This window comes from Physeter macrocephalus, chromosome 15 (genome assembly GCF_002837175.3).
Source record: "Physeter macrocephalus isolate SW-GA chromosome 15, ASM283717v5, whole genome shotgun sequence".
Taxonomy (NCBI): domain Eukaryota; kingdom Metazoa; phylum Chordata; class Mammalia; order Artiodactyla; family Physeteridae; genus Physeter; species Physeter macrocephalus.
The window spans coordinates 61,900,973-61,928,891 of record NC_041228.1 but is presented as its reverse complement, the minus strand read 5'-3'; the positions used below and the strand labels follow the sequence as shown (position 1 = coordinate 61,928,891).

At 37.4% G+C, this 27,919-nt stretch overlaps 1 protein-coding gene across 1 annotated transcript in view; it reads left to right on the top strand.

Annotated features, from left to right (window-relative positions):
- Positions 1 to 5,254: 5,254 nt before the first annotated feature.
- Positions 5,255 to 27,919, top strand: part of PI15 (peptidase inhibitor 15) — a 29,994-nt gene continuing 7,329 nt past the window's right edge. The window contains exons 1-4 of the mRNA XM_007106056.4: positions 5,255 to 5,527; positions 24,846 to 24,964; positions 25,963 to 26,095; positions 26,217 to 26,332. Coding sequence (XP_007106118.1) covers positions 5,255 to 5,527; positions 24,846 to 24,964; positions 25,963 to 26,095; positions 26,217 to 26,332 — 641 coding nt within the window. The remainder of the gene's footprint in view (positions 5,528 to 24,845; positions 24,965 to 25,962; positions 26,096 to 26,216; positions 26,333 to 27,919) is intronic.

Sequence of the window (27,919 nt, the reverse complement as noted above, 5' to 3'; positions counted from 1 at the left end):
GTTTCTGCTGAGAAATCTGCTGTTAACCTTATGGCAGTTCCCTTGTATGTTATTTGTCATTTTTCCCTTGCTTCTTTCAATAATTTTTCTTTGTCTTTAATTTTTGCCAATTTGATTACTATGTGTCTCAGCATGTTTCTCCTTGGGTTTATCCTGTATGGGACTCTCTGCACTTCCTGAATTTCGGTGACTATTTCCTTTCCCATGTTAGGGAAGTTTTCGACTATAATCTCTTCAAATATTTTCTTGGATCCTTTCTCTCTCTCTTGTCTTTCTGGAACCCCTATAATGCGAATGTTGTTGCGTTTAATGTTGTCCCAGAGGTCTCTTAGGCTGTCTTCATTTCTTTTCCTTCTTTTATCTTTATTCTGTTCTGCAACTGTGAATTCCACCACTCTGTCTTCCAGGACACTTATCCGTTCTTCTGCCTCAGTTCTTCTGCTATTGATTCCTTCTAGTGTAGTTTTCATTTCAGTTATTGTATTGTTCATCTGTGTTTTTTTGTTCTTTTATTCTTCTATGTCTTTGTTAAACATTTCTTGCATCTTCTCATTCTTTGCCTCCATTCTTTTTCCGAGGCCCTGGATCATCTTCACTATCATTATTCTGAATTCTTTTTCTGGAAGGTTGCCTATCTCCACTTCATTTAGTTGTTTTTCTGGGGTTTTATCTTGTTCCTTCATCTGGTACATAGCCCTCTGCCTTTTCATCTTGTCTGTCTTTCTGTGAATGTGGTTTTTGCTGAGCTCTTTGATGGGGCTAATGGCAGACTCTGTGAGGGCTCATGCCAAGGAGTACTTCCCAGAACTTCTGCTGCCAGTGTCCTTGTCCTCATGGTGAGACACAGCCACCCCTGGCCTCTGCAGGAGACCCTCCAACACTAGCAGGTAGGTCTGGTTCAGTCTCCCATGGGGTCACTGCTCCTTCCTCTGGGTCCTCATGTGCACACTACTTTGTGTGTGCCCTCCAATAGTGGAGTCTCTGTTTCCCCCAATCCTGTCAAAGTCCTGCAATCAAATCCCACTAGCCTTCAAAGTCTGATTCTCTAGATATTCCTCCTCCCATTGCCAGACCCCCAGGTTGGGAAGCCTGACGTGGGGCTCAGAACTTTCACTCCTGTGGGTGGACCTCTGTGGTATAAGTGTTCTCCAGTTTGTGAGTCACCCACCCAGCAGTTATGGGATTTGATTTTAGTGTGATTGCGCTCCTCCTACCATCTCATTGTGGCTTCTCCTTTGTCTTTGGATGTGGGGCATCTTTTTTGGTGAGTTCCAGTGTCTTCCTGTCGAAGATTGTCCAGCAGCTAGTTTTGATTCTGCTGTTCTCACAGGAGGGAGTGAGAGCACGTCCTTCTATTCCGCCATCTTGGTTCAGGCGGCCAAGTGTGAATGACAGTGTTTTGTGTTGTGCCATATAAATAGAAATTATAACTTTCTTCTGTCATTTCCAGGACAGAAACCCAAATTATCCTCTGCTTATTGTTTCTCACGTTGCTTCATACATCCACAGCTTGGCCAAACCTGTGGATTTTTATGCCTGAAATGTCTTGCCAATTTCTCCCCCCTTTTAACCATTATTTTGACTGCTTAAAGTTAATTCCACAATCTCTTCCTAGTATTACTCTAGTGCCTCTCCTGTCATTCATTATCAACATTGCCTTTTGTTACCTTCCTAAAAAGTGAACTGAATCATTTCACTCATTTGCGTGTAACTCTTTCTTTGTTCTCCATTGATTAGAAATGTTTTAGACTAAAACCATGTGTGTATCTGTATCCACACACACACACACTCACAGTACCTTTGCTTAAGCAGTTGTGCCATTCTGGGATACATAATATATTTGATTTCAATTTTAAAATTGCAACCATTTTCTCACAGGTTTCAGTGTATACAATAGTTGCTGCCAATTGTTTATGTATTTCTTCTCAGTAATATAACTGCATTTCCTTTCTGTCTGTGTTGGCAAGCATTCCCCTAAATGTTTCTATACACATCAATGTTCTTTTTCAAGAAGAGATCTCATAAAGAACCACCTCATTGTTAGTTCTTCATTAGTAGTTCTTTTACTGACAACTTGGATGTATACCTCTTAATTTTGCAAGTATTTTAAAATTAAAATGACTTCCAAAGCATTTAAATTACTTCTTCTGGCAATAACGTCTGCTTGGAAGCAGAATTCTTAACTCTCCTCCCACAGGTCTTTTCTTTTATGATTCCATACCCTTGGGGGTTTTCTTAATAGTCTGAAATTCCACACTATAATTCATGTTTGTTGAAAGACATCTGAAATCATTGACATGCCTCAGGATCTCAGGATTAAGTAACTATCAGCTCTGTCCTCAGGTAATTGGGCATGCTTAGGTCCATGTCAGAAATTCCTTCTTTCTCTTTTTCCTCCTCCATCCCTCCACTTTCTCTTAGAGGAAATCCATTTATGGTTCAGACAAGTTTCTCGAGGGACACATTTTCATCCCTGTGGAAGTACCTCAAGTCAAAGTTCAATAGATGAACAATATCTCTTTGTATACATGACAAAGAGGTAACCGTGAAAGCAATGTTGATTTTTATGAGATTCTAAGCAAAAATTCAGCCATCCTGGAGAAAGAAAGATTCATGTCTGCTGCTTAGGCATTAAAAGTCCTTTAGTCTCCTATATGCCAGACAGCTATAAGAGATATGTTGAAAAGTATAGGCTAATCAGTGCTGGCACTATTTCTCAAAAGGTCTTGAATCTTTGAGTTGGAGGGCCCACAGAGAATATGTCGTCTAACCTTCTATTTGATTCAGGAATCTCTGACACAGCGTCCTTGAGATTCATTCAATGTGCCATGAGTCCTTTCTGAAGGGGTGAGACCCTAGCTGGACAGCTCCAGTTGTTAAACATAGGCAGCTGTGAGCAGTCACGTGCATTCCCTGAAGCTGCTCTGATGTTTCATAATATTCATGCTCACCTTCTCTGCTCCTATTAGATGTTCTTTGCCTTTTCAATTTAACAGTGTTAATTAATTCCTATTTACAGCTTTCAGTATTGCACCTTGAGCTCTTCTCAAATTACTTGAATTTAGTTAGGAACTTAAGGCTCATCAAAATATAGCAAAACCTGAACTTTGGCACATGCTATCAACATCAAAGACCGCATGTCAACACTGAACTTTGAAATTCAGTGGCACTTTCAGTTTCAAACACCGTCCTGGTCTCATAAGGAATTTGAAGAAGAATAGAATACACATAGAATACACACCTTTTCCCTCCCATTTTTAGATGCACCAGTGAAGAGCTAAACTATGTGCGTCAGGCCACACATACTGCTAGAGACACGACTGGGAATATAGCCCAGGAAACTTGGCTCCCAGCCTGGTGTGCTTCTTACCACATGATCATCCTTTTCGACAAATATAAATCCATGTAGTACTCTTCCTGCTGAAACATGCAGGAGGCAACACACAATGGCAAACTAGACTAGTCGGTGTATGTTAAGCAAGTTTAACTGAATAATGTGTAGTTTATAAGATTCCTCTTGCCACAGACTGGGAATATTCCACATTTTTTTAATGTTCTCATGACACAGGGTATTTGTGAGGGTCCTTTTGTTACAAATTGCCCTAATATTCACATTCTTGGCTCTTGTCTTGCCAGACACAGGTTTTGCTCCAATGGCACCTTTCTAGGAAGGCACTTCTGATGGTTGACAGCTGCAGCTGCTGCTGTGACATTCTTCATGGCCTCGGAGCTGTTCACTCCAATATGCTTCCTGAGAGGCTGGGCTACTCTTTGCTTAAAATTTCAACTCTATGCTTCTAAACCTGAAACAGATGTTATCTTGGCTGCTGTCATTTGTCATAAGCTTCTCTATTTGCATTCTATACAAGGCAGGTAATTTGCTGCCTCGCTCTGTAGAGAAAGGAAAAGAAGGAGAGAGAGTGAAACAAGAGAAAGAGATAGAGAGAGACTAAATATATAAATTAGAGGAATAAAGCCACATGGAGACAGAAAGTGCAACCACTTGAGCCTCTGTTATCCCAATATCATATGCTATAGTTTGACTACTACTGATTTGCTTGGCATCTCTTTTGAATCATACTTGTGGCCACCCAGATTAACTATGTGAGCTGATCTTTTGATTTAATATCAGCTTGCTCTTTTCAGCTCCCATGTCATTTACTGTCTTAAAAAAAAAAATGTACTGCTTGTTACTCAACCTTCTGTGTTTTCAGAAACTCACAGCCCTTATTTTTTTCTCCTTTTTTGTATGGGAACCAGGAACTAGAAAGCATTAAATGAGGAAAATTTACCAGTCACAGAAAAGGTGGAAGCTCAGAGAAAAAAGGGTTTGTCTTTTATGGTTTGTACTTTGTAAGCTGTGGGTGTGACTCAATTTCCTCACCACCCACATAAAAAGGTTGCCACCCAATCACTGTTTTTTCTATCCAAAACCCCTCCCCTTTGATTTTGGCTAAGAGAGACCCTAAGAAAGACTGCCCTTTCTGGACGTTGCAGACTGTGACATATAAAAGCTGTTAGCTGCTCCTGTAGCCAGCAGCACTCAAACCTTGCAGAGTTTTGCTCTGAGAGTTTGTAATAAGACACACTCCTCTTACAAGAGTTCATGCTACAACCTAGCAAAGAACTTTAAATATTTGGAAGAATACTATATTCATTTTGGCATTGTACAGAGGTAAGCTATTTAGCTCAACAAGTTTATTTTGCATGCATTGCTTTTAAAGTAGCTCACATTTTAATTTTTTTAGAAATGAGATTGGTTTATTATAACTTTTTTTTTTTGTATCTGTTCTATTACTTGGTGTCCATATATGTCTGGGGGACATTATCAGCACATTCTCTTTTATTACCTGGGATGCATTTTTCCTTTTCACTCTCAAGATGAATTTCAATTCCTAAAGATTTCCCTCTGAAAATAAATATGCAGTAATGCATTCTGTGGCTCAGGCGTTTGGGGTAAATGGCTCACATTCATTTTAGGGTTAGTGGCCATGCTGTTTATTTTTCTCTAGCTATAGGAAGTTCCTCTTCGGGGACTGCCTTATAACACCAAGTAAAATGTATAGAGACCACTACAGGTTGTCTTCTAGGCTTGAGTTCAGCATTTGCTTGGATTTTTTGAAGAAAGTCAAATCAAGCAATGATTTTGTAAATTCATACCCTCTGGCCCTATTTTTTTTTCCTCTCATAGACCCTAACTCTACCTTTCTGCTTTAAGGCAAACTCTGTGGCCTCTCCCTCTCCACCTCTCAAAATGATAGCAATCTCTGCCATCAGCAGTGCACTCCTGTTCTCCCTTCTCTGTGAAGCAAGTGCCGTCGTCTTACTCAATTCCACTGACTCATCCCCGCCAACCAATAATTTCACTGATATTGAAGCAGCTCTAAAAGCACAACTAGATTCTACGGACATCCCCAAAGCCAGGCGGAAGCGCTACATTTCGCAGAATGACATGATCGCCATCCTTGATTATCATAACCAAGTTCGGGGCAAAGTGTTCCCACCGGCAGCAAACATGGAATATATGGTAAGAGAACCTTGTTTTCTTTGAATTCTGAGTGAGGATGCTTTACTTAAATTGTACATTAGGAGAATCTAAAGAATTCAGATGTTAAGGGATATGGGGTTTTTTATACCTTTTAACTTAGGGAATGTTCTTAAGTGCCTGGTAAACTTAAGTACTCTTCCATCATATAATTAAAAAGGAGGGAAGGGATCTAATTGTCTTGTGTGAGTTCCATAACCATTAATGAATCAGGTCTTATATAAGAAAGAGGTAAAGAGTGGGGTGAGATGACTAATCACATTTGGAAGGTCCACTTAAAAAAAAAAAAACTCACATGGAACTTTTTCTGTGCTCTGTTTATCTAATAGTCATATTTATCAGCTAAAATATTTTTTGAAAATAATTTTTTTAAATTATAGGTTTCATGTGCATGAATTATTCTCTGGGTAGGTGTCCCTTCCCTTTCTTGGACAAAGCTCTTCCTGACACTAATCTATTTGTATTCTCAGAGAACATGCTGACTTCTTCCTCCTTGTGATTTAATGCTTTGTCGTTCAGATAACAGTGAAGTCAGCACATTTGCACATTGTTCCAACTTGCCATGAACACATTCTTTGCTCTCTCTTAAAAAGAAAAAATAGGCTCTCTGTGTTTAAATCATTTTACTCGGAAAGTTCTTTTAAAAAGTTGGTATTAAGAGGATAGCTGTCTCTTTAAAGTTTCTTTGTTTTTGGTTTTGAATTTATACAAGGTTATGGTTTAACTTCCAGCACCTTCCAAGAGCACAGCTTGGAGCCTGTTTAAGGCAATGAAGACCACCAGTATGGTATTTCTAAGTTGGGGCGGGTATGGCAGTACCACTAACAAGTCTCTGTAAGTGCTGACCTAAAGTTTGGGGATTTCTGTCAGATTCTAAATTTATCTATTTTATTTAAATAAGCTTTTAAAGTTTGACTAATTGTAGATATCCGTGTCACAAGAAAAACAAAGACTTGCCAAATGTAAGAGAGTCATGGTTCATAGAAGTACAATTTAGACTCCACGAAAATGCATTTTTCTAGGATTTTTAAATGAAAGTGGAAAAGAAGATGTCATCAGTCCTGGTGTATGAGGGGCAATATAGTCTCATGATTAAGAATATGGAGTCTGGAATCTAAATGTTTGGGTTCAAACCCCAGTCCTGGAATATAAGCTGAGTGAATTCATTACCTAATTGTGTTTTATTTTCATCATCTCTAATATGAGGATAAAGGTAGTACCTGCCATATGGGGTTGTTATGAGGAATGTATGGAGTTGAGGACTAGAAAAATTAGACCAGAGCCTACAGAAAAATAGTGTTCAATAAACGTTAGCTTTTATGGGTTTCTGTGAGCTTACTGTGAAAGTGCCCAGTGAAAACCTGTTCAAGATATAAAACTAGGAACAATTATTCACATTGAACAGGTGTTTCTAGAAGGTGATGTCCAGGTATAGAAAGGAGAGGAACAAACATGTTTTCAAACATCATGCATTAGGAGAGAAATATGCATAAGATTCTATGTGAGCTTAAAAAGGTATGCTATCCAGACTGCAGGTTTAGGGAATATTTCCTGGCGGCAATCACATAGCTATGCAGACTAAGGTGAGGATCAAGACAAATGAACCGGCTTTGGAGAGGACTTCATGTGGGGTGAAATCCTAACTCTGCTGCGTACTTTTTGGCCTTGTGCAAGTTACTTAATATGCATAAGACTCAACTTCCTTCTCTGTGAAATGGGAACAATAATTTATATGATAACCAATCAATATATAATGCAATTTATTATTTCAATAATATCGAGGGAAGAGGAATCATCATGAATAATATGTGGGGTACAACGCAGTAGAAATATATTTTTAAAAGCTGCATTTTTCTAGTTATATTTTTCCACACTGATCAAGAATTAATTCATGCCACATGCATTTATTAAATTGTTTCCATGTGCCAAGGACTTGGCTAATTGTTTCCATAGATGATCTCATTTGATAGCTCACAGTCTCCCTGTGAGGTTAAGATTTCGATCCTCATTTTACCAATGAAATCACTTAGACACAGAGAAGTTAATGACTAGATGAAGGTAGTCTGGATAATGAATGGTATCATTGGAATTAGAATTAAGGTCTGTGTAATTTCAAAGCCTATGCTTGTATTAAGGAGCATCTTTTCATTCGCTGGATTGAGCAATACTACATTGGGGGAAACTGCTGGAGATGTCAGGATATCTCTGTTTCCTTCTTCGCAATGCCAGCTGAAATCATATAGTTTTCATATTCTATTTGTCATTCCTTTCTTATTATTTGCTTTTCAAATATTGGAGCTACTACATAATAATTTATTTTGTAAGAACCAGATACAGTGCTTTTTATATAGTAAATGCTTTATAAATCCTTCTTCACTTAGTAAAGTTAATGAGAAACAGTAGTCAGAATGTTAAGCTCTATAAAGTAACATGGTCTCAAATTATCATGTAAATACTGCATATACTTCATCATACATGTATCTATTCACTTAATATTTATTGAGCATTTACTATATGTTAGGTACTATTCTAAGCACCCAGGATAAATTCATGAATAAAATAGACAATCCTTGGCCTCCTGGGTGGGCAATCAGGCAATAAACAAGATAAATAAATTACATAGTATGTTAGAAGGTGATAAGGTTATGAAGAAAAATGAAGCAGGTTGAGGCTGGGACATTTAATAGTGTGGTCAGAGAAGGGCTCCCTGAGACGTCCTGGAGGAAGGTGAGAGAGTAAGCCACACTGATAGATGAGGGAAGACCATTCCAGACGGAGGGAAGAGAGTGGGCAAACTCCCTGAGGTGGGGGGAGAGGAACAGATTACTTCAGTTAGAAAAATGTGCTCAGTTTAGTGAAATCCTAAGTCTCTGTGAGTAAATTGACCAACTCAAATAATTCATTGGATCCCTCATGCAGACTCAGAGAAACTTTGAGAGAAATAAAATCTAACAGGTCAGAGCAGGAATATCAGTGACTTTAACCTCCAGGCCAGGTGAAAAATACAGATCTCAGTTGAACACTGTTACTTTTATTTTAATTTGTTTAACATTGCTTTGGATTGTGAACAATTCGAAAGTGAATTCAATTCCTAACCTCGAACATGGACCTCAAAAGCTTAGGACACTTACCTCAGTATGGCTACCAGCCCTGTGTTCAAACTGTCCCCATCAGTGGGTGATATCATCATGGGAGCCTCATAGAAGATGATCTTCAGCTCAGGGGTCTTTTAATTTTTTTTTTAAATTAATTTTTATTGGAGTATGGTTGCTTTACAATGTTGTGTTAGCCTTCACTGCACAACAAAATGAAGCAGCCATGCACATACAGATATCCCCTCCCTTTTGGACTTCCCTCCCATTTAGGTCACCACATTAGGTAGAGTTCCCTGTGCTATATGGTATGTTCCCATCAGTTGTCTATTTTATACATAATATCAATAATATACATGTATCAATCCCAGTCTCCCAATTCCTCCCACCCCACCCCTTTCCCCCTTGGTATCAGGGCTGTTTCTAATTGCACCAGCCTGATTTGCAATCCCCTTCATTCACAACTTTACTCTCTGAGCCTTTTCCCATGCCATTTCCTCACCTTCTAATGTTTCCTCCTTAACTTATTCTAATATTTATAATCCTACCCTTCAAGTTTTATGTAAGAATGTTGTGTCCTTCATTGATATTTCTTACATTCACAACCATATTTGATTTCTCCTTCTTTTGATATTTTTATTTATATTTAAAGTTCACTCGTCATTTATAATAACATTTTATCCTGTGCACCTAAAATACAAAAGAAGTTTTTCAAAATTCTAAAAAAAAAAAGCCCCTTAAAATTAAATGATTTTATCCTCTTTAAGTACTTGGTTATGTTAGTGTATGCTTGAGTAAATTAAGTGGACACAATTTGAACACTAGAGTGTTGACGTTCATATTTTAGTGTATAATATCTTCTTTGGGTATATTGGCCATGATTTTAGTAAAAAACATGTACTTAGAAGTATTTAATTTTCCAAACACTGTATCCTTTCAAAAAGTAATAATATAGGGCTTCCCTGGTGGCGCAGTGGTTGCGCGTCCGCCTGCCGATGCAGGGGAACCGGGTTCGCGCCCCGGTCTGGGAGGATCCCACGTGCCGCGGAGCGGCTGGGCCCGTGAGCCATGGCCGCTGAGCCTGCGTGTCCGGAGCCTGTCCTCCGCAACGGGAGAGGCCACAGCAGAGGGAGGCCCAAATACCACAAAAAAAAAAAAAAAAAAAAAAAAGTAATAATATAGATAGAGCTTAAGATATGCAAGTCAAACTTTTGGCTTCTGTTCTACAATTAGTTTTTTGACAAATTTCCATAGCTCCTTGGACACCAGCTGTTTTTCATTCTTCCTAAGGGCAACTTAAACCATGACTCTAAACCACAGACCACACTAGTTTCTTAGACTAAGAATCATTCCCTAGAAGAATGAAATTACAAGACTCACAACATGGAGTAAAATTTGTAAGATATTTCTTGAATTTAAGGCAATTGAATAAATAAATTAAAAAAAATTTGAAGTCCTTCTGTGAGAGGATGAGATCCAAAGATAACAGAAATTTTTGTATTTAAACTGTAAACAAAACAGGAAAAACAAGCAGGAAAAAAAAAAAAGAAAAACCTTAGGCACATAATTCAGTATAAGACACTGCTGTGTAAGACTGATGTAACAAAAGAGTACAGACCAAAATACCATGGAGAAATCCAAGAAAGAAGAGGTAATCTCTAGTTGGCAAAATCATGAAAGGCTGCTTAGAGGAAGGGTATTTGAGATAGATGCTCAGGAAAGGGTAGGATTGGATGATATAGTAGGTAAAGCAATGAATGAACAAAACTGCCAGGAGAGAAAAAGCATAACACATTAGCCATGTTTTCAAGGATTTTGAGAAAAGATTGAGTATCACTTAATACAAGAGCAATTAGGGAGGCCATGGAGGTTTTAGAGCAGGGTCAGAGGTGCATATGAGAAAGATGGCACTATCAATTGATGGAGTTTAGATTGGCTGTGAAGGTGACCCAAGAGGTGGCATCCACTGAATCAGCAGCGTCATTCTTTTAGTCAAAGGTAAGGAGGATCTCGACACCTACACCTACCACAGTGACAGGTATGAACAGTTAATGGAAGTAGTTCATGAGAACACGTGATAGCCATCTTCACAGATGGTAGAGAATGGTGGAAAGACAGGTAGGGGACAGAGTGAAGATAATGATAGATATGAACTGAACAACTTAAAACTGAAAAAAAAATGTGTAATGTAATTTCAAGAAGCCAAAATCGCTATATTGATAATAGGGTCTATTTCATTTGTTTGGTGCCTGCAAATATTATTTGCAGAGCTAAGGGAATAAGTCTCCTATACTTTTCTGGAAAAGAGAAAAATACTAGTTACCAAGTCACAGCAGGTAATAAAGTTACAGAAAGCATGACTCAAATGAATGAATGGAGAATAGATTAATCTGTCCTCAGAAAAAGCCAGTAAAGTATTGGCCTACAGTAATTTATGTCTTGAGAATAAGGAAAAATTTGGATTTTGTTTATTTGGGTTTTGTGTGTAAGAGAATGTAGATAATGTAAAAGACTTTTTTAAAAAATTCATAGTTGACAAAACACTTGTGATGTCTATCCTTATCGTTTTTTTAAATGAAACCATATACTGTACCAGATGGCACATTTCCTCTCATTTGGGGAGGATAACTCAATCTTCTTCTTATAAACATGAGAAATTTGATGTGTCTAACCTAAATTTTTTCAATGAATGCTTTTATGACCACTAGAAAGCCTCCTGAGAACATTGCCAGCCAGCAGGGAACCGAGAAAGATTGCTGACAGGAAGGCATTTTTCCAGCACATTTGGAACTCCACATTCCTGTTCTCCTACATGTAGAACCTTTTAAGTGTCTTGGCTTCAAATGGAGACTGGGCACATTTTGTATGAATTTTCTTCCAAGGTGAATGTTGCGTAGTATTACTTACTTAGTATTGCTTATATATGAATGTTTAGCTCTCCACTTATGGAGCCAGCTGAAAGTAAGGACATTTTGTTTGTGGTTGTTTTGAGTACAGGCTCTAAGATGTGCAAATGTAAAAACATTAACACGATGTGATTCAGAACCTCACCATCAGTTGGTAGAAGGAAGAGCTTTGAATCACACATAGGCTACATATATATCGACCGTATTTCCTAGTATTCAACACTGCTCTTTTGGTGGCAAATAATATTTGACCATATGCAATGGTATAGAAAATTTTATTATATTCCTGCTGACTATTTATAGAACCTAGCATCATATCTATCCCACAGAGAACACTCAGTAACAATCTGTGGAACAACTGAATGAAGTCTTTTAACCTTTGCTGGACATTCCATGTAAAGAGCACGTGGCTACGGTGCTCAGGTGGGCAGGGGTCACTCAGTATTCAATCACTCATTCCACAGTATTTATTCATGTGCCTGGCATTGTGCTGAGGGATTCAGCAAGGAGCAAAAAGACATTTCTTGATAGGAAGTACTGTGAATGGACCAGTAAGTGGGCAAAGCAGTGAGCTGTGTGCTAAAGTAGAATAAATACAGGTGCTTTGGGATCACATGGGGCATATCTGGCCCAGACTTGGACTGGGGGTAGAGACACAGGGAAGGCTTCCAAAAGGAAATGATTTCAAATATTAAATATGAAAAATAAATAATAGTTATACAGGCAGGAGTTGGAAAGAGGGAATATGTGGTAGGTGGGGAAAGGTGTTGTGGGAAGGTGCATGGTACCTTGAAGGCATAGATGAAATTCAGTGTGGCTTGGATGTAGAGGATAAAAGAAAAAGTGATGTTTGATGAGGCTGGGAAGGCAAGCAGAAACTTGTTTGAGTTTTATTCTAAGATTAAGGGAAGTGGTTGAAGGTTTTAAGTGGTGTAATTAATTTGCCTTCAGAAAGGTCATTCTGGCTACAGGTTGAGAAAGGGATCGGAAACAGGCGGAAGTAATGGCACAGTCCAGAGACTGTTATAATAGCCTGGGCGAGAGATAATTGAAGCCTCAATGACATTTAAGGTCATAGGGATGTGACAAAATGAATTTGGGGATCAAATCAGTATGAGTAAGTGATTGATGGAGCAGCCAAGGAGGATGCCTCCATTTTTGACTAGGACAATTGGGTTTCCCTGAGTTGGAGAACACAAAATGAAGTGCAGGTTTCTGGTAGTCATTAAGTAGCTGAAGGTTTATCATCCAGGGTACACATCTACGGAGGTTGAAAAAAGTAGCTAGTGTGTGGGAGGGAACATTCTTTCAATACAAAGAATTTTGGTTGGAAATATGCTTTGGTAATCAGAATGGACCACTTTACATAATGGGGGTAGGGTAGTGTCATGGAGACAGCATGGATGTATGATTTTATGTCTGGGAATCTACTCAAGAAGTTTTGCAAGAAAGTTTCATGTATCTTTAAAAAATAATTTTATTTTATTTTTTTTTAGAATCAGTGCTGAGACTTAAATCGAGATGACTCCAAATCTATTTCAGGGGCCTAGATAGCACCAGGTCCATCTAGTCTTCTGACACACTCAGGATAAGGTTTTTCTGGAAACTAATCAAAGGACTTCAGAAAAATCGAAGTTGACTAGTCTGGCTGGTCTGGTGTCCTGAATTTAGTATATCTGAAAACCATTTAATAGTCAGTCAATGGCCATTAAATGGTTATGAACTTGAGAAGTTTAATTGTCTATGAGAATTTCTGAAGAATGGCTTGGGAAGAAGGCAGGGAAGATAAAGACTGACAGATTAAAATGGTCAAGAGAAATGTGTGGCATAAAATACATCATGGACTGAGGTTTGGAGGGGTATGATTTGAATGTTTCCAGTCTATGTTACCCATAGAGTCTAAAATCAGGTACCAAGCATTTTTTTGACACAAATATGCAAGAATGCCCTCAAAGTTGTGTGTTTAGACTAAACTTCATGACTCTTTTAAAATTTCACATCACATACTCCAAACTGAAACAGTCCAGGAATGTTGCTTAAGGGCACAATATTTTTTTACCCTACAAAGTGCATCAAATTCACATTTCATAATTTCATTAAATATTAACATTCTACCAAATCTGTCTCTGCATTCCAGTGAGATCATGTTTTCAGCAAGCAGTAGGTAGGCGGAAAGGCATTTGAATTCTTCTAAGTGGACAACAGCAAGGTATGGGGTTTGCATGTGTCTCAAAAGATAGTTTAACAATCAAGAAATCAGTTTTTAGCTGATTGTAACACTGAGTTGGTGAAAAAAATTAACCACACATGAAAATGTCTTCCTGGCATATAACTACAGTATTAAATGATAGCTGGTTGGTATTAATTTCCTGGGAAAGGAGAACTGTTGCTAGAATCCATCAACAAATGGTCTTAAAATTTAAAGATAAAACATATGTTAAAGAGTGATTTAAGGAGGGGAATTAATAGGTTTTAAAACTTCTGAAATGTTCTCTAGTTTTTATTCTTCCACTGTCTGATGTTATGTTGCCCGGAAGCAAGGTCCTTGTTATCTATACAGAATTCTGTTTCTGATTAGTTTGTTGCTTGAGGGTTTATCTGTTTTCACTTTATCTGATTGCCTGCTAAGTTGAGATTAAAGCCTGATGTGTCTCAAACTTCAGGCTGCCAGATAAGGTGATCAAAAGTGCACCTCTCATTACCTCTCACTTCAGGCATCTTTCTAGTTCACAGACACCACCACTCTTCCAGTGCCTGATCTTCCAATAATAATAGCGTTTACCATTCTGTACACCCTGCCGTGCTAGAGCTGTGCTAAATTCTCTTCAATCACTATCTTGCCTAACCTTCACAACAGTCTCGTGAGATGGGGACAATTTTCCTCATTTAGAGACAGGAAATTTGAAGTTTGGAGAGCGTAAGTAGCTTCCCCCAGGTCCCAGAGCAAGTAAATCAAAATGATGAGAAAGCAGTTCTGTATGACAACAAAGCCCATGCTTTGAAAGACTGTACAATACACACTCCCCTCCATGAGTTCATCTCCTGCTGTTGAACCTGCTCCACATGCATTTTTATCTGAGGACATTGCTGAATATTAGAAAGTGTTTCTTCGTATGGAATCAAATCTTGCTTCCTGTACTCTTTCTAACCTTGGCAACCACATAGGGAAACTCTGTATTATGATAGTGTTTCAAGTCTTTGAAGCCTGTGAGCATCTATGCCTTAAACCTTTGTCCCCCAGTCATCCAGCTCTTTCTAAGCCTCCAGCCCTTTTGTGTGAAATACCTGTACACGCCACCTCTTGCAACCACAGTATGGCCAGCGTAAGGAAGATGGCAAGAAGATATTTGCTTTCTGAAAATCTTGGAAAAGGTAAGAAGTTGTGCCATTAAGGGAATGGAAAATCAAGTCCCTCCCCGCCCCCCCATGCTACCTCTTACATTACACGTACACACAGGAATGGTGCCAGTTCGATCATCTTGGGATCTGCAAGCAGTACGGCTCTGAGCAAGGAATGCCTTTCACCAGGCTCTTGTCCTTGCTTGGGTTCCAACATGTGTGTGCTGTTCTGACAGTGAGGTGCCTGGAATTGACGTGACCCAGCCAGCACAGAGTAGCGATGACAAATGATTCTCCGTTTGTTCTGCTTCTGTGGACGCATCTTACATTGGGTTGGCAGATTAGGTAGCGAGTGCTCCTGTTGAGTCATATCAAATTCTCATGAACTAAGTGGCTTGTAGATCAAATGTGTGTTTTAAATACAGATGCAAGGTTATTATGGAAAAGGATTGCCTTGCTTTTAAATATTTTTCTTTTTTCCCCCCAGATTTTGGATTCTCAGAAAGTTATGTACATGTTACTTCTTATATCTCAGTTAATAAAGCCATTTAGAATTCCCTTGATTTCTGAATAAGGACCTTGAATCTCATCTGTTCTCTCTATTCATATCCATGTCACCACAGACTACATGTTCCCTTCTCCTGGAATTGTCACTCTCAGAATGAATGATGTTGTCTTATTTGCACAGCAACATACAGGACAGTTGCTTTACCTCTCTCATCTGTAATTCTGTCTTCCACAAATGCACAGAGCAAACATCCTCGCAGCGCTTAGCAGCCAGTGTCTGTGACAGCCCAGACATTTTCCTGATGAAATGCTATTTTTAATTTTTATCAAATCTTGGATCAACAGTATACCAGAGCTGAGAGGAAGGATACTGATGTAAGTGCTTATAAATGAAAACTAGCTTCCAGAAATGCCCCCTTCTTCCTAGACCTCTTCTGTGGTGTGAGTATGGGGGTGAGTGGGTGAGTTGGGGTGGGAGAGGAGAGGGGAGACCCCAAGTCCTCGGCAATCAGAATGACACTCCGCCAAATGAGCTTTAGACAATTATTTCTTACCAGAAGAGCACAGAACCACTTTGTAAGCCCACACTCAAGGTCTCCAGCTCTGAAATTTTGCTTCACTAGGTCCAGTTCCCTTGGAGATCCTGGGATGATTTTCCAGGTGAGAACTGCATAACGTGCTTTTAGAATATTTTATATCACGATTCAGGACACAAAACTGAGCTGAGGAAGATATTTTTTGGCTCAAATATCCATTTATTTATCAAGAGACTATATGCTGAAAGAATTAATATGTTAAACCAAAAGAAGAATTACTCCAGTGATAATTCCTATATTATCACAAAATTTCACTTGCATATTCACTCAGCACTCATTTTCAGAAGACATCCTGTGGTTACTGTGGGTGGAGCTACAGATGTCCGCAGTGTGGAAAAACACTTAATTGGGAACTTACACGATTGACTAAGGACACTTCTAAAGAAGCAAACTTTTAAGTAGCACATTGTTTTGGAAGTGGTTTTCTAAAACATGTTACATACATTATATATGGATAATGGATAATGTATTACATACTAATTAATTTATATACATTTGCCGTAATTTATTTACAATTATTCACTGTTTATTTGGCAGTGCGTTAATTGCCCGTCTCTTTCCTAAACTGTAAAGCGGAGTCCGTGTCAGGCTTGCTGACTGTTGAATTCCCAGTACGCAATACTGTGCAGCCCTCCCAATAGGTAGTCAATTACTAGCTGCCTAGATTAACGAATTATCTAGGATTCTATTGGTTGATCTGGAAATCTGCATTTCTTTCATTTTCCATTGTTGACAACACAACAGCAGTCCCCATCTGGTAAGTTTGGTGTAAGGAGATCTGGGGCCAAGACAGCTCCAGGGTCACTCTTTCTTGCCACCATCCCTGTGTATTAAGATCACACATCTACATAAGTGTAATGGTGACAATGATACCTCCCGTCAGAGTTCATAAACTGTAGGCCCACTAACCCATTCCAATTAGTAGTCATGTTTAATTTGCTCTGCAAGTGTTGAACTGTCGAGAATTTTACATTTAAAAGGCTATTTGGCAACGTGTAGAAGTGGATACATTTCACATATACATCAGGATTTCTAGATTACCCTGAAAAGTTTTAAGGTTTAGAGACGTTGTGCCCACTTCCTACTTGTCAGCAGTTGGTTAAAAGGGAAGAGCCTCTTTGGGTGGGGAAAAATTCACTCATTTCCAAGTGTCTCTCTGTGTCTCTCTGTCTCTCTCTCTCTCTCTCTTTCTTATAACTGTCCAGATGTCAAGCAGCAGTTGCATTTTGTCATCTTACAGCCAATACTCATTTTCATTACTAGACCAACCCCCAACCAATCAGTTGAGTTTGATTATATTTAAATAGCACTTTGGTATTTTCAAAGCACTTGACTGAGGTATAGATTGAGCCATGCATAGATTAAAGCACTGAAAATTTTTTTCCTTTATTGCCTAATCACCAATCCTGTTTAAATAATCTTACCTCAAATTCTGAATATTTTTCTTTTATCCATGCCTTCCTTAATTTATATATTAAGGCTTTATATGTATGAAACACTCCCTTAGCTAGGAGTCTTTTTCAATAATCCAGATAACAAATGATGGTGGCTTCACTCAAGGTGGTGGTAATAATGGTGATGATCAGTGGGTATACTCTAGATAGACAGGATTTTGATGGCAGGATCGACAAGATTTGCTGATAGAGCATATAAAGATTATTAAGCAAAGAAAGAGTAAAGATGGCTATGGACTCTTTGGCCTGAGCAACTACAAAAGGAACTGGTAAACTTTTTCTGTAAAGGACCAGATGGTAAATATGTTTAGCTTTGCAGACCTTGTGGTCCGTGCTGCCACTGTAACACAGAAACAGCTATAGATAACATATAAGTAGGCAATGGGATAGATTTGGTGACCCCTGAACCAGCAGAAAAAGGGTAATGCCATCCACTGATGGGAGGAAGACTGTAGGAGTAGCTGGTTAGAGGGTAGGGAGTGACGGTAGGGTTGTGAATACTGGAACTCAACTTGGGACTTGTTAAGTAGAGGTTTAAAGTGGATAGGTGGATAAATCAGTCTGGAATTCAGTGGAGAGGTCTATAGATATAATTTGGAAGAATACCACCAGTTTATAAATAGTATTTCAATGTGTGAGACTGGATGTGATTAGCTAGGCAGTGAATTGATGAAACAGAAGAGAGAGAGAGGGAGTGAGAGAGAGAGAGGGAGTGAGAGAGAGAGAGGGAGTGAGAGAGACAGACAGACAGAGAGACAGACAGAGACATGGCTTGAGCCCTGGGAACTCTCCAGCATGCACAGGTTAGGGAGATGAGGAAGAATCAGCAAACATATGGAGGAAAACAAGGCAGCAACCAGAGAAAAACGAGGCAAGGGTGGGGTCATGAAACCAGGGTATGGAAGTGGGTCCAGAAGGAGCAAGTGGTCAGACATTCTAAAAGCTGCTGATAGAGCAAATAACATGGTGACCAGGAAATGACCATTTATGATATTGATGTGAGCAATTTGGGTAGAGTGGAGGTAGCGGCTGGGAACCTGCCTGGGGTGGGCTCGTAGAAGAAAAACTGAAAATTCTCTGTTAAGACAACACTCGAGAAAGATGAAGAGGGGTCAAGAGAAGTCCTTTTGTGTTTGTTTTTAAGAATTTTATGCTGCTTGCCGTGATCCAGTTCAGAATTCCGCTAAAAAAGTGTACTTTTACATCTTCTTTTTAGAGAAATGTACCTTTCCCACCTACATGAAAGGTAGCACTCATCTTACCTGAGGAAAGTCTTCATTATTTTCGTTTAAACATTTAAAAAATGCTTAGGACCCCACGTTGATACTTTGTGATATAATGTGGTCCCATATTTATGGTCATTTTTGAGGCTTGTGGGAATTTTTTTAAAATCAAGTTCCTTAACTAGTTCTCTTTTAAAGTATAATCGGTTTAATATCATGTAATTAATCTAATTAGTGCCCCCAATTTCCCATGGGAAATCCTTTTCTCTTCCTGTGCCGCACCCCACCCCCTCCAGTCTTACCAAGGCCCATTCTTCCCTCCTGTCTGGTTTAACACTGGGTCATATATTCAGCTCTCAGTTTCCTTTATTGGCACTTCACAAGCATTTCCACTGAAAGGGAATAAACCCCAGTTTCAAAACAAAACCACAACCATGCCCCTGAAGTGTTTTTTAAAAGCTTCTGGCAGCCCTCAGGGAAAATAATTTTGTCATCACTTAATATCTTTTTAATGGCTCTTTCTCACGTCTATAAGGCAGCACTGCTTTCCCAATCTAACCCAGAAAAAGAACAAAGGGCCCCAGCTGAGTTATTTTTAAAAGCCAAAAACTTGTCTATCTAAACTGCCTTTACTTTTTATCTAAATATGTGAGAAATGACCACATGTCAGTCCAAGAAAATAAGTGTCTATACGACATGCCATACTGTTTCCAATGTCATTGCTATCATAGTATCCATGACAATAACCAATTTAGAAATGTGTCTTCAAAAACTCAGTGTGATAGTTTTATTTTTTAGTATTTTATGTCTTTGAAGATGGTTTCCATGTGCAGAACAGATTTTTTAAGAGGTCATTTTCAAATTTAATATTTCTTGTTCTCCTCTAATTTAGCTTCATTTACATGTATTTTTGTTCTATTCAGAAATCTAGCAAGTTTTGACAATCACATTTGTTTAATGTTTGTTACTACTTACAAATCTAATTAATTTAAATTTTAAGCTGCATTTATAGATTTAACATATTTGACCTTTAGTACTTCAGTTGGCTTATTGAAAATAATTTCCATATATTTAAATGTCTTAAAAGCCTAAGCAATACAGTGACTCTTAAGTTCTAAATTTTGCAAAACTGTTTAAAAATTGTAACAAGATTTTCTTAAAATTTTTAACTTAAAACCACAAATATAAATAATTATTGATATATTTTATGTTGAAATTACAAGGCTAACCTATTGCTTTAATAACCTGTTGCCATATTCTCTGAACCACTATAAATATTAATAATATCAAATATGCACAGGTTCGTTACCTAGAAATATTTATCCTTTTTAACACCTTATATTTAATTCTTTCAAACACTTCTACATTTAATTCTTATGTTTGGAATTAAAGATGTTACCCACTTGAAAAAAAACAGTATGTCATATCAAACAACGTTGCCGATATATTCTCAAGTAATTTTCAGGGTTGCCTTTCAGTTGGTCTACATTTCTTATTGTCCAGAGATAGTGACTGGGGTTTAAGAAGGGAGTTTTGGATGTCCTGGTGCCCACTGTGTTGTGGGTAACAAAACTTAAGGAAATGGCTGATAAAACAACCTCATCTTTGGGCTGGATCATATCACTCTCTAATTCTTCAATTTTTGGAAGTCGGTGATTCTCTCCCATGCTGAGACATTCTTTGACTCAATTTTGTATTTCTTTGGCTTAACGTCTGAAGACCTCTGGACTTGAGGAAGATCTGCAGTCTTTTCATATCCCTCCTATCTCTCGGAGCCACACTCTTCTAGCTATTGAAATGACATCAGTTTGAATTCTGGATGTCTCGCATGGCTTAATCAGACAATGTGGTTTCCACAGACAAGGTGCTAAATTTATTTATAAGCAGAGTAGCTCATGGTAAACATTTTAGTCCAGAGCTAAATCAATCAGTTTACAAGCTGACCAACTAAATGGCTCGTAACAGCAAAGAATGGAAGAAAGCCATGTGGAACAATAGGGCACATATATAGGCTGATGCATGCTCTGACACCGTTTTAAGCCATCTTTACTTTGTGAGTTATTTAATCATAATATCTAACTTCTACTAGCTCCTGTAAATGTTTTTTTGTCTCCATGCATAATTTTCTTAATTTTTGCCTAATTTTAAGAAGGCATGATAAGATTTTAAGTGTTCACAACTCAGTTATCTGTGAACGTATTTTATCCATTTAGAGGGACAAGAACTAGAAATACAGAATTTGAGGCTAGCTGCATAAAAGCTGAATAAATATAAGGTGTTTAGTTTTTCTAACAAATGATAATAATATGTTGCATATTTGCTAGTCATTCCATAGAATGTTAGGTAAGTACACACCTGTGACCTTTTTTCTTTTGCTGTATTTGTAGGGTATGATACTAAAATTATTTCAAATAAATATCACAGATGTTCAGCAAAATTCAGCAGATAGATTATCCATTAAGCATCCAGAAATGTATATATTAGTCAAATGCTTAGGTGATTACAACTTCATTCCCTAAATTTGTATAAGTTGTTAGAATCCTTTCACATGGTTAAACTGGCAACATTCATCGCAATTTAGAGCTTCTGGATAAGAAAGAAGCTATCCTTATTTGCTGTTTTCAACCCTGAAAGACCTGTCATCGTATTAATAGATTTAAATACCACTGTGGATTAAAGGGATACGTCACTCACCCATATTCTCCTGGGAGTTGTAACCAATGGAGAAAGACAGAGACAGCAAATACAGTAGATATGCAATTCCTAAATTTCAGAGCAGGATCTTCCCCTCTTTACAGGATGGGTGTGAGTCCTGCCTGGGGACAAACAGGCAAGAAAGAGCACAGGACTTTCTGACTTCCTCTGCAGTGGGCATCAGAGAGACAGTTGGTATGTCTCCCATGGGAAGGCAAAATGATCCCACTCTCTGTCTGGGACCTGGCCAGTGCTGCCAGGGTCTCCAGCATCTCTCCTCCCTCACAACTATCATAGAAACACCTAAAAATGTAGACATTGGTAATGCTAAATACACGGTCTTCCTATCAAAATCCTTTATAATAATTTTAAAATGGTGCTCACGTAAGATATTTTTCAGGCATGAACCCTTTGGTTTATCTCTTTGACATACACAATATTTTTTAAGTATATGAGTAAGCATATAGAATTATATACGTTAAATTAAATTTGTTAACTGCCTTAAATATTTTAAATTATTTTGTGAAGAATCTAGGTTTCCTCTCTCTGTGGTATGGAAAAGGCTAGAACTGAACAAGTCATAGGTCAATATAACAGATCTTCCTGATTCTGATGCTGGAGTTACTCAGGTATACTAAATCATGAAATGCTGAAGAGGACAGGGACCCTAGAGATGAGTTAACTGGGAGACAGAATAATTGACATGTCCTCAGTCGCAGATGACCTTAGCAGTAGGCTTAGGGTTAAAATACAAGATATTTCATTTTCTTTTTCAGTATTATTTGTGCCATGCAGCGCTGATATTTCAGAACAAGACTATAAGAAAGACTGTTTTTAGAAAGATTATATAAAAACACAGAAAAGCCGTGTTTTTAGCAGTTACTGTTCTGAGTGCACACCACTTCAATATGTTAATAATATTTAGATGTGTTTTTTCCCCAAAGTGACTACAATTAGCTCAGAGACATAATTTGTTGATGCTATTCCATCTAAAATTCATCTGTGATCTAATGGTAATATTTTGCATTTTGGTGAACTGAAATCCATATTTTGTAAATCCATATTTCATTAAAAATATCAGAAGAATAAATACTAGATGAATCCATTATTAGCCAAACAAAATGCTCTTAAAAGTTAATTTCAGTTCTAGAATACTATGATTTTCATTGCAAATTTATTTTGTGTCACTGATATTTCTGCACAGAATTTTTACAAACAAAAGGAGAAGTTTGAAGTAATAATTCATAAAACATATCAAATGATTATTTTACAGAGCTAAGTGTGAAAGAATAATACAAAATATTTTTTATAACTGTAAAAAAGCATGATATCAATTCAAAGGAGAAAACAAGTATATAAAGAGACACTAACTTTTCAAATATTATAGAATGAGTATTTTCCATTTATATACTGTATTTAACACTGATTACTTACTTATTAAAAGGGTATTATGTAATGTTTTGCTACATTTAATTAATCCACAAAAAGGGCAGATTATATTCTGGATAATTAAGGAAAGTGCGGGACGCGGGCCTCTCACTGCTGTGGCCTCTCCCGTTGCGGAGCACAGGCTCCGGACGCGCAGGCTCAGCGGCCATGGCTCACGGGCCCAGCCGCTCCACGGCATGTGGGATCCTCCCTGACCGGGGCACGAACCCGTGTCCCCTGCATCGGCAGGCGGACTCCCAACCACTGTGCCACCAGGGAAGCCCTTACTATAGCTTTTTGAATGATCTTTCTTTTTACACAGACAGTGGAGATATGGCCACTGTCACCATAGAATTACTCCAGATCCTTTCTTGATAATTCTGATTTCATGTAATTTTGTGAGTGAATTTATTTTAATGTAATTCTAGTAGATTTATGTAAGATGACTTTGTTTTTCTAATTTAATACAACTTCTAAGGGATGAACAAATAGTTTTTCAGGGTGGGTGCCATGGCCTTCTAGGGCAAAAGTGTCTCTGAAGGGTTCATCAATTTTTTTTTTCCTATTTTATTTCAAAGTCACTAAATTAATTTCCTTTCACTTAAATACTTTGTTACATTAAATAAATCTATGTTTCCAGCTCATAACAATTAAAAGTTCTAATATTATTATTACTATCAAATATTCAAATGATATAAAATATCATTTATATCATATTATAATTTAATATAGTTTGACACTTAAAAGTTGGAATAAATGCAAATCAAAACCACCGTGAGACATCATCTCACACCTGTTAGAATGACTATTGTCAAAAGGTCAAGAAATAACAAGTGTTGGTGAGGATATGGAGAAAAGGGATCCTTGGGCACTGTTGGTGGGAATGTAAATTGGTGCAGCCACTATGGAAAACAGTATAGAGTGTCCTCAAAAAATTAAAATAGAACTACCATATGATATAGCAATTCCACTTCTGGGTGTTAGTCTGGAAACTCAAATACTAACTCAAAAAGATACCTTCACCCCAATGTTCATAGCAGCACTATTTACAATAGCCAAGATATGGAAGCAGCCTAATTGTCCGTCAACAAATAAGTAGATAAATGGAATATTATTCAGCCATAATAAACAAGGAAATCTTGCCATTTGCGACAACATGGATGGAACTTAAGGGCATTATGGTAAGTGAAATAAGTCAGAAAGAGACAAATAACTATGATCTCATATATATGTGGAATCTAAAACCAACAAAAACAATACTGAACTCAGAGATCTAGAGAGCAGATAGGTGGCTGCCAGAGGTTGGGGGCTGGGGTGTGTGAAATATGTGAAGGTGGTTAAAAGGTACAAACTTTCAGTTATAAAATAATTCCTGAGGATGTAATATACAGCATGGTGACTATAGTTAATAATACTGTATTGTATATTTGAATGCTGCTAAGAGAATAGATCTTAAAAGTTCTCTTCACAAGAAAAGAAATTTGTAACTGTGTGTGGTGATGGATGTTAACTAGACTTATTGTGGTGATCATTTCACAATATATATGTACATAAAAATCATTAAGTTGTACACCTGAAACTAATAATGTTATATATCAATTATATCTCAATAAAAAAGTTGGACTATGAGACATTGTTAATTTTGGTACATTGATTTGAATAAATTTGATCTCATTAATTTTTAAGATATATCAATAACATGGCTCCTTTTTGCTGTGAATAAACTCCAGGGAAATCAATTGACTTTGGTGGATTCAAACTTCAATGGTCAGTATGAGGTATCTCCAAGTTACATCTGGATACGATATTTTTGTTAACCTATCCTTTACCAAAATTTATGTCTGGACTTTGGGTCTCGATGGCCCTGTAAAAACAATAAAGATTTTTGAGGAATAACAATATTGCACTGTAGGACTTTGAATAACAATGGTCTAAATTTGCTTTCTTCTAGTCAGGAAGCAGAATTGAAAGAACTTTAGGAAATAGTAGTGCCATTTCTTTTCTCTTTTTGTTTGTTACTAGCAAGCCCAGTAAAGCTGAAGGTTTTTTTCATTTTCACAGGTCTGGGATGAAAATCTTGCAAAATCTGCAGAGGCTTGGGCAGCTACTTGCATTTGGGACCATGGACCTTCTTACTTATTGAGATTTTTGGGTCAAAATCTATCTGTACGAACTGGAAGGTAGGAAGTAGTTTCACTGATACTGTTTATCCACGCAACTTTATTGCTTATGAACTCCAAGGGTTAGTGACACCAATTTCAAGTAATATCTGCAAGAGGGCTCTCTATGTGTCAGGCACTGATGCTTGGCCTATGACTGTTTCAGATGTCTTCAAGGATTATTTAATTTTTTAAAAGGACCTAGAAAAACCAGTTTTCCCTTTCACCCTTGGAACACCTTCCCTTAGCCTGTATTCTACACTTATCTCACAGAATCTTTGAAAGAATCAGGCTGTATCCTGTATCCTGTCTCTTCTACCTCAGAAAAATCCCTTGATGGTGGCAGAAGCCATTATTGTGTATGCAACCTTCCCATGTTTGCATATACTTGTATCTGTGTGTGTTGTACAAATTCAATATATTTACACATATATGTACATATAAATAGGCACACATACATATATGCAAGTATATGCAACAATGGATAAAGCTGTTCCCAGTAATAGGATTATTTTTCTACCACTGTGGAATGTCATCATCCAATGTTCCAAAGACTCATTCTCTTCCACATAGGGGAGGAAAATCAGGTGTACAATCATTAAATTAAAATGATTCAAGTTTAAGGGGAAAAAAAATCCACACTGAGTCTAGTATCACAGCTTCTTTTATATATCTAATTCCTGTCTATAAGATTCTGATGGAAGAAATTTTTGACATTGGTAAAACAAGATAAAGATGATAATTCCTGAAAGATTTGCATTTCTCTTCTCGAAACAACCAGACACATACTTAGAAAAATACAGGATCACTTGCTCCAGTCCTGGGCATTTTCATGCTTGGCTCTACTTGGAGGAATAGAGGATCCTACTAGGTGATGATGGGAATTGTGAGGGGTGGGTATGTTCTGGATTGACCATGAATAATCTGCCAAAGAACCAATTAACTTATACTTTAACGTGAGTCCACTATATATTGCCACTACTGTACTCTAAGTTCTCATTGTGTTTCTTGATATCTAGATATCGCTCTATTCTCCAGTTGGTCAAGCCATGGTATGATGAAGTGAAAGATTATGCTTTTCCGTATCCCCAGGATTGCAATCCCAGATGTCCTATGAGGTGTTTTGGCCCCATGTGCACACATTATACACAGGTTATTTTAATTGTTTTGTTCATTTTTGATTCATACTTTTAAAAAATGGTCTTACTATTTTGGTGAACATGAATTTTCTTAGCTCCAACTTCAATAACAGTATATCGATTTACTTTCTCAGATGGTTTGGGCCACTTCCAATCGAATAGGATGTGCAATTCACACTTGTCAAAACATGAATGTTTGGGGAGCTGTATGGCGCCGTGCAGTTTATCTGGTATGCAACTATGCCCCAAAGTAAGTATCCAGTTGGATTCTACTTCCTGGAATCTTTAATGATGTTAAATATCTTCAGTCTGATAGATATTTTTAACAGGTAAATGATATGAGTAAGACTTAACTAACAAGCACTAATCCTCAAATCTTCCATCTTCTTGTATATCTGAAAAGTTATAAGCTGAAAGGTTTCTTTTCACAAGGATTCTACATTAAAATTGCAGGTAAGACTATTAGTGATTTGGAGAGTCACTAAATTCTCCTTACCATCTTTCTTTAGGCATGGTAATTATAAAATAAACATATGCTTCTAGGCTTTTGATAGCTATATAAAAGGCATCAGGAAAGGATCTTCTAGGGAATTTATCAACACCACAGTATTCTCATCAATCAGTACCAGAATGTTGGCTTAGCTTTTTCACTAGGAAAGCAAAACAAGCCCTTCTTCTTTCTTTTAAGAGTGAAATTAAAATCACAGTTTACTTTTTCCATACTTGGTTAAGGAGGCATTCAGAATCAGAAGGGAAAATTTAAATGCTATGACTTCTTTTTAATGAAAGCTTTGCCATGATTTAAATTTCAGTTCAAAAAATATTCAGTAATTTCTTCTTATGGCATACATAAAAAGGTATTGTGAAAGTTGATCAAAGATTATAAAATAGGCTCATATTTATGAACATTCTTTATAAATGAGGATAAATAAGCATTTGTTAACATCTGATAAAATGCCTTTTTGATAACAATGACTCTTTGGGTAAAATGTTCCAGTATTTATACATGAGTCTGTTCTCATTTGGAATAAATACTAAAATATACAAAGGATTTATGACACTCCTGGTGTCTTCCAAAGTAAGTCCCAAACAAAGATTTTCTCCAGCTTTGCCAGTATGGGGAGGGAATGAGAAAATGTTTCACAAATAACTGCATTACTCATTTATATGGTAGTATGCCAGTGACAGTGTTTTTGCAAAGTTAGAAAAATAGCAATTTTCCCGATGGTCCCCTCTCCACAGTTATTAGAATACTAAGATTTGGAAAGTAAAATGTAGCTGCATTATGATAAGCATTAAAGCTGCATTTGTTTGATATTTTCAGTTTTATACTGTATATTTTTCTATTAAGACTTTAACCCTTCTTTCTGACATAAATAGGCCAAGTAGTACTCAAATAGTGAAAGACGTTTTTTATTACATTCATTTAACTATTCTGTTTTCGGCCAGTGACTGGAATTTTGTAATATTATTGATGAGATGTCTGATTGTTTTATAAGCCTAAGCGTTTAAGATATTGTGTTAGTATGCTATATTTACTGTGATAGAGAACCATTCTTTTGAAACCTAGGCAATGAAGAAAGTTTTAAAATCCTGACTGATAGTTGACTATGTTTCCTCCAATCCCAATATGAAGTTATCTCAACTATAACTGTTTTTCAGGGGCAAAATAAAACAGAGAAGGAAAGGGGTTGAGGGGGGAGACAGAGACAGAGACAGAGAGAGAAAGAGAGAGAAAGAGAGAGAGAGAGAAATGAGAGAATGAGAATGAATTGAATTAGATGAAATAGAATAAAAATTAGAAGGAAGAATAATATAAGTTTATCAACTAATCTAC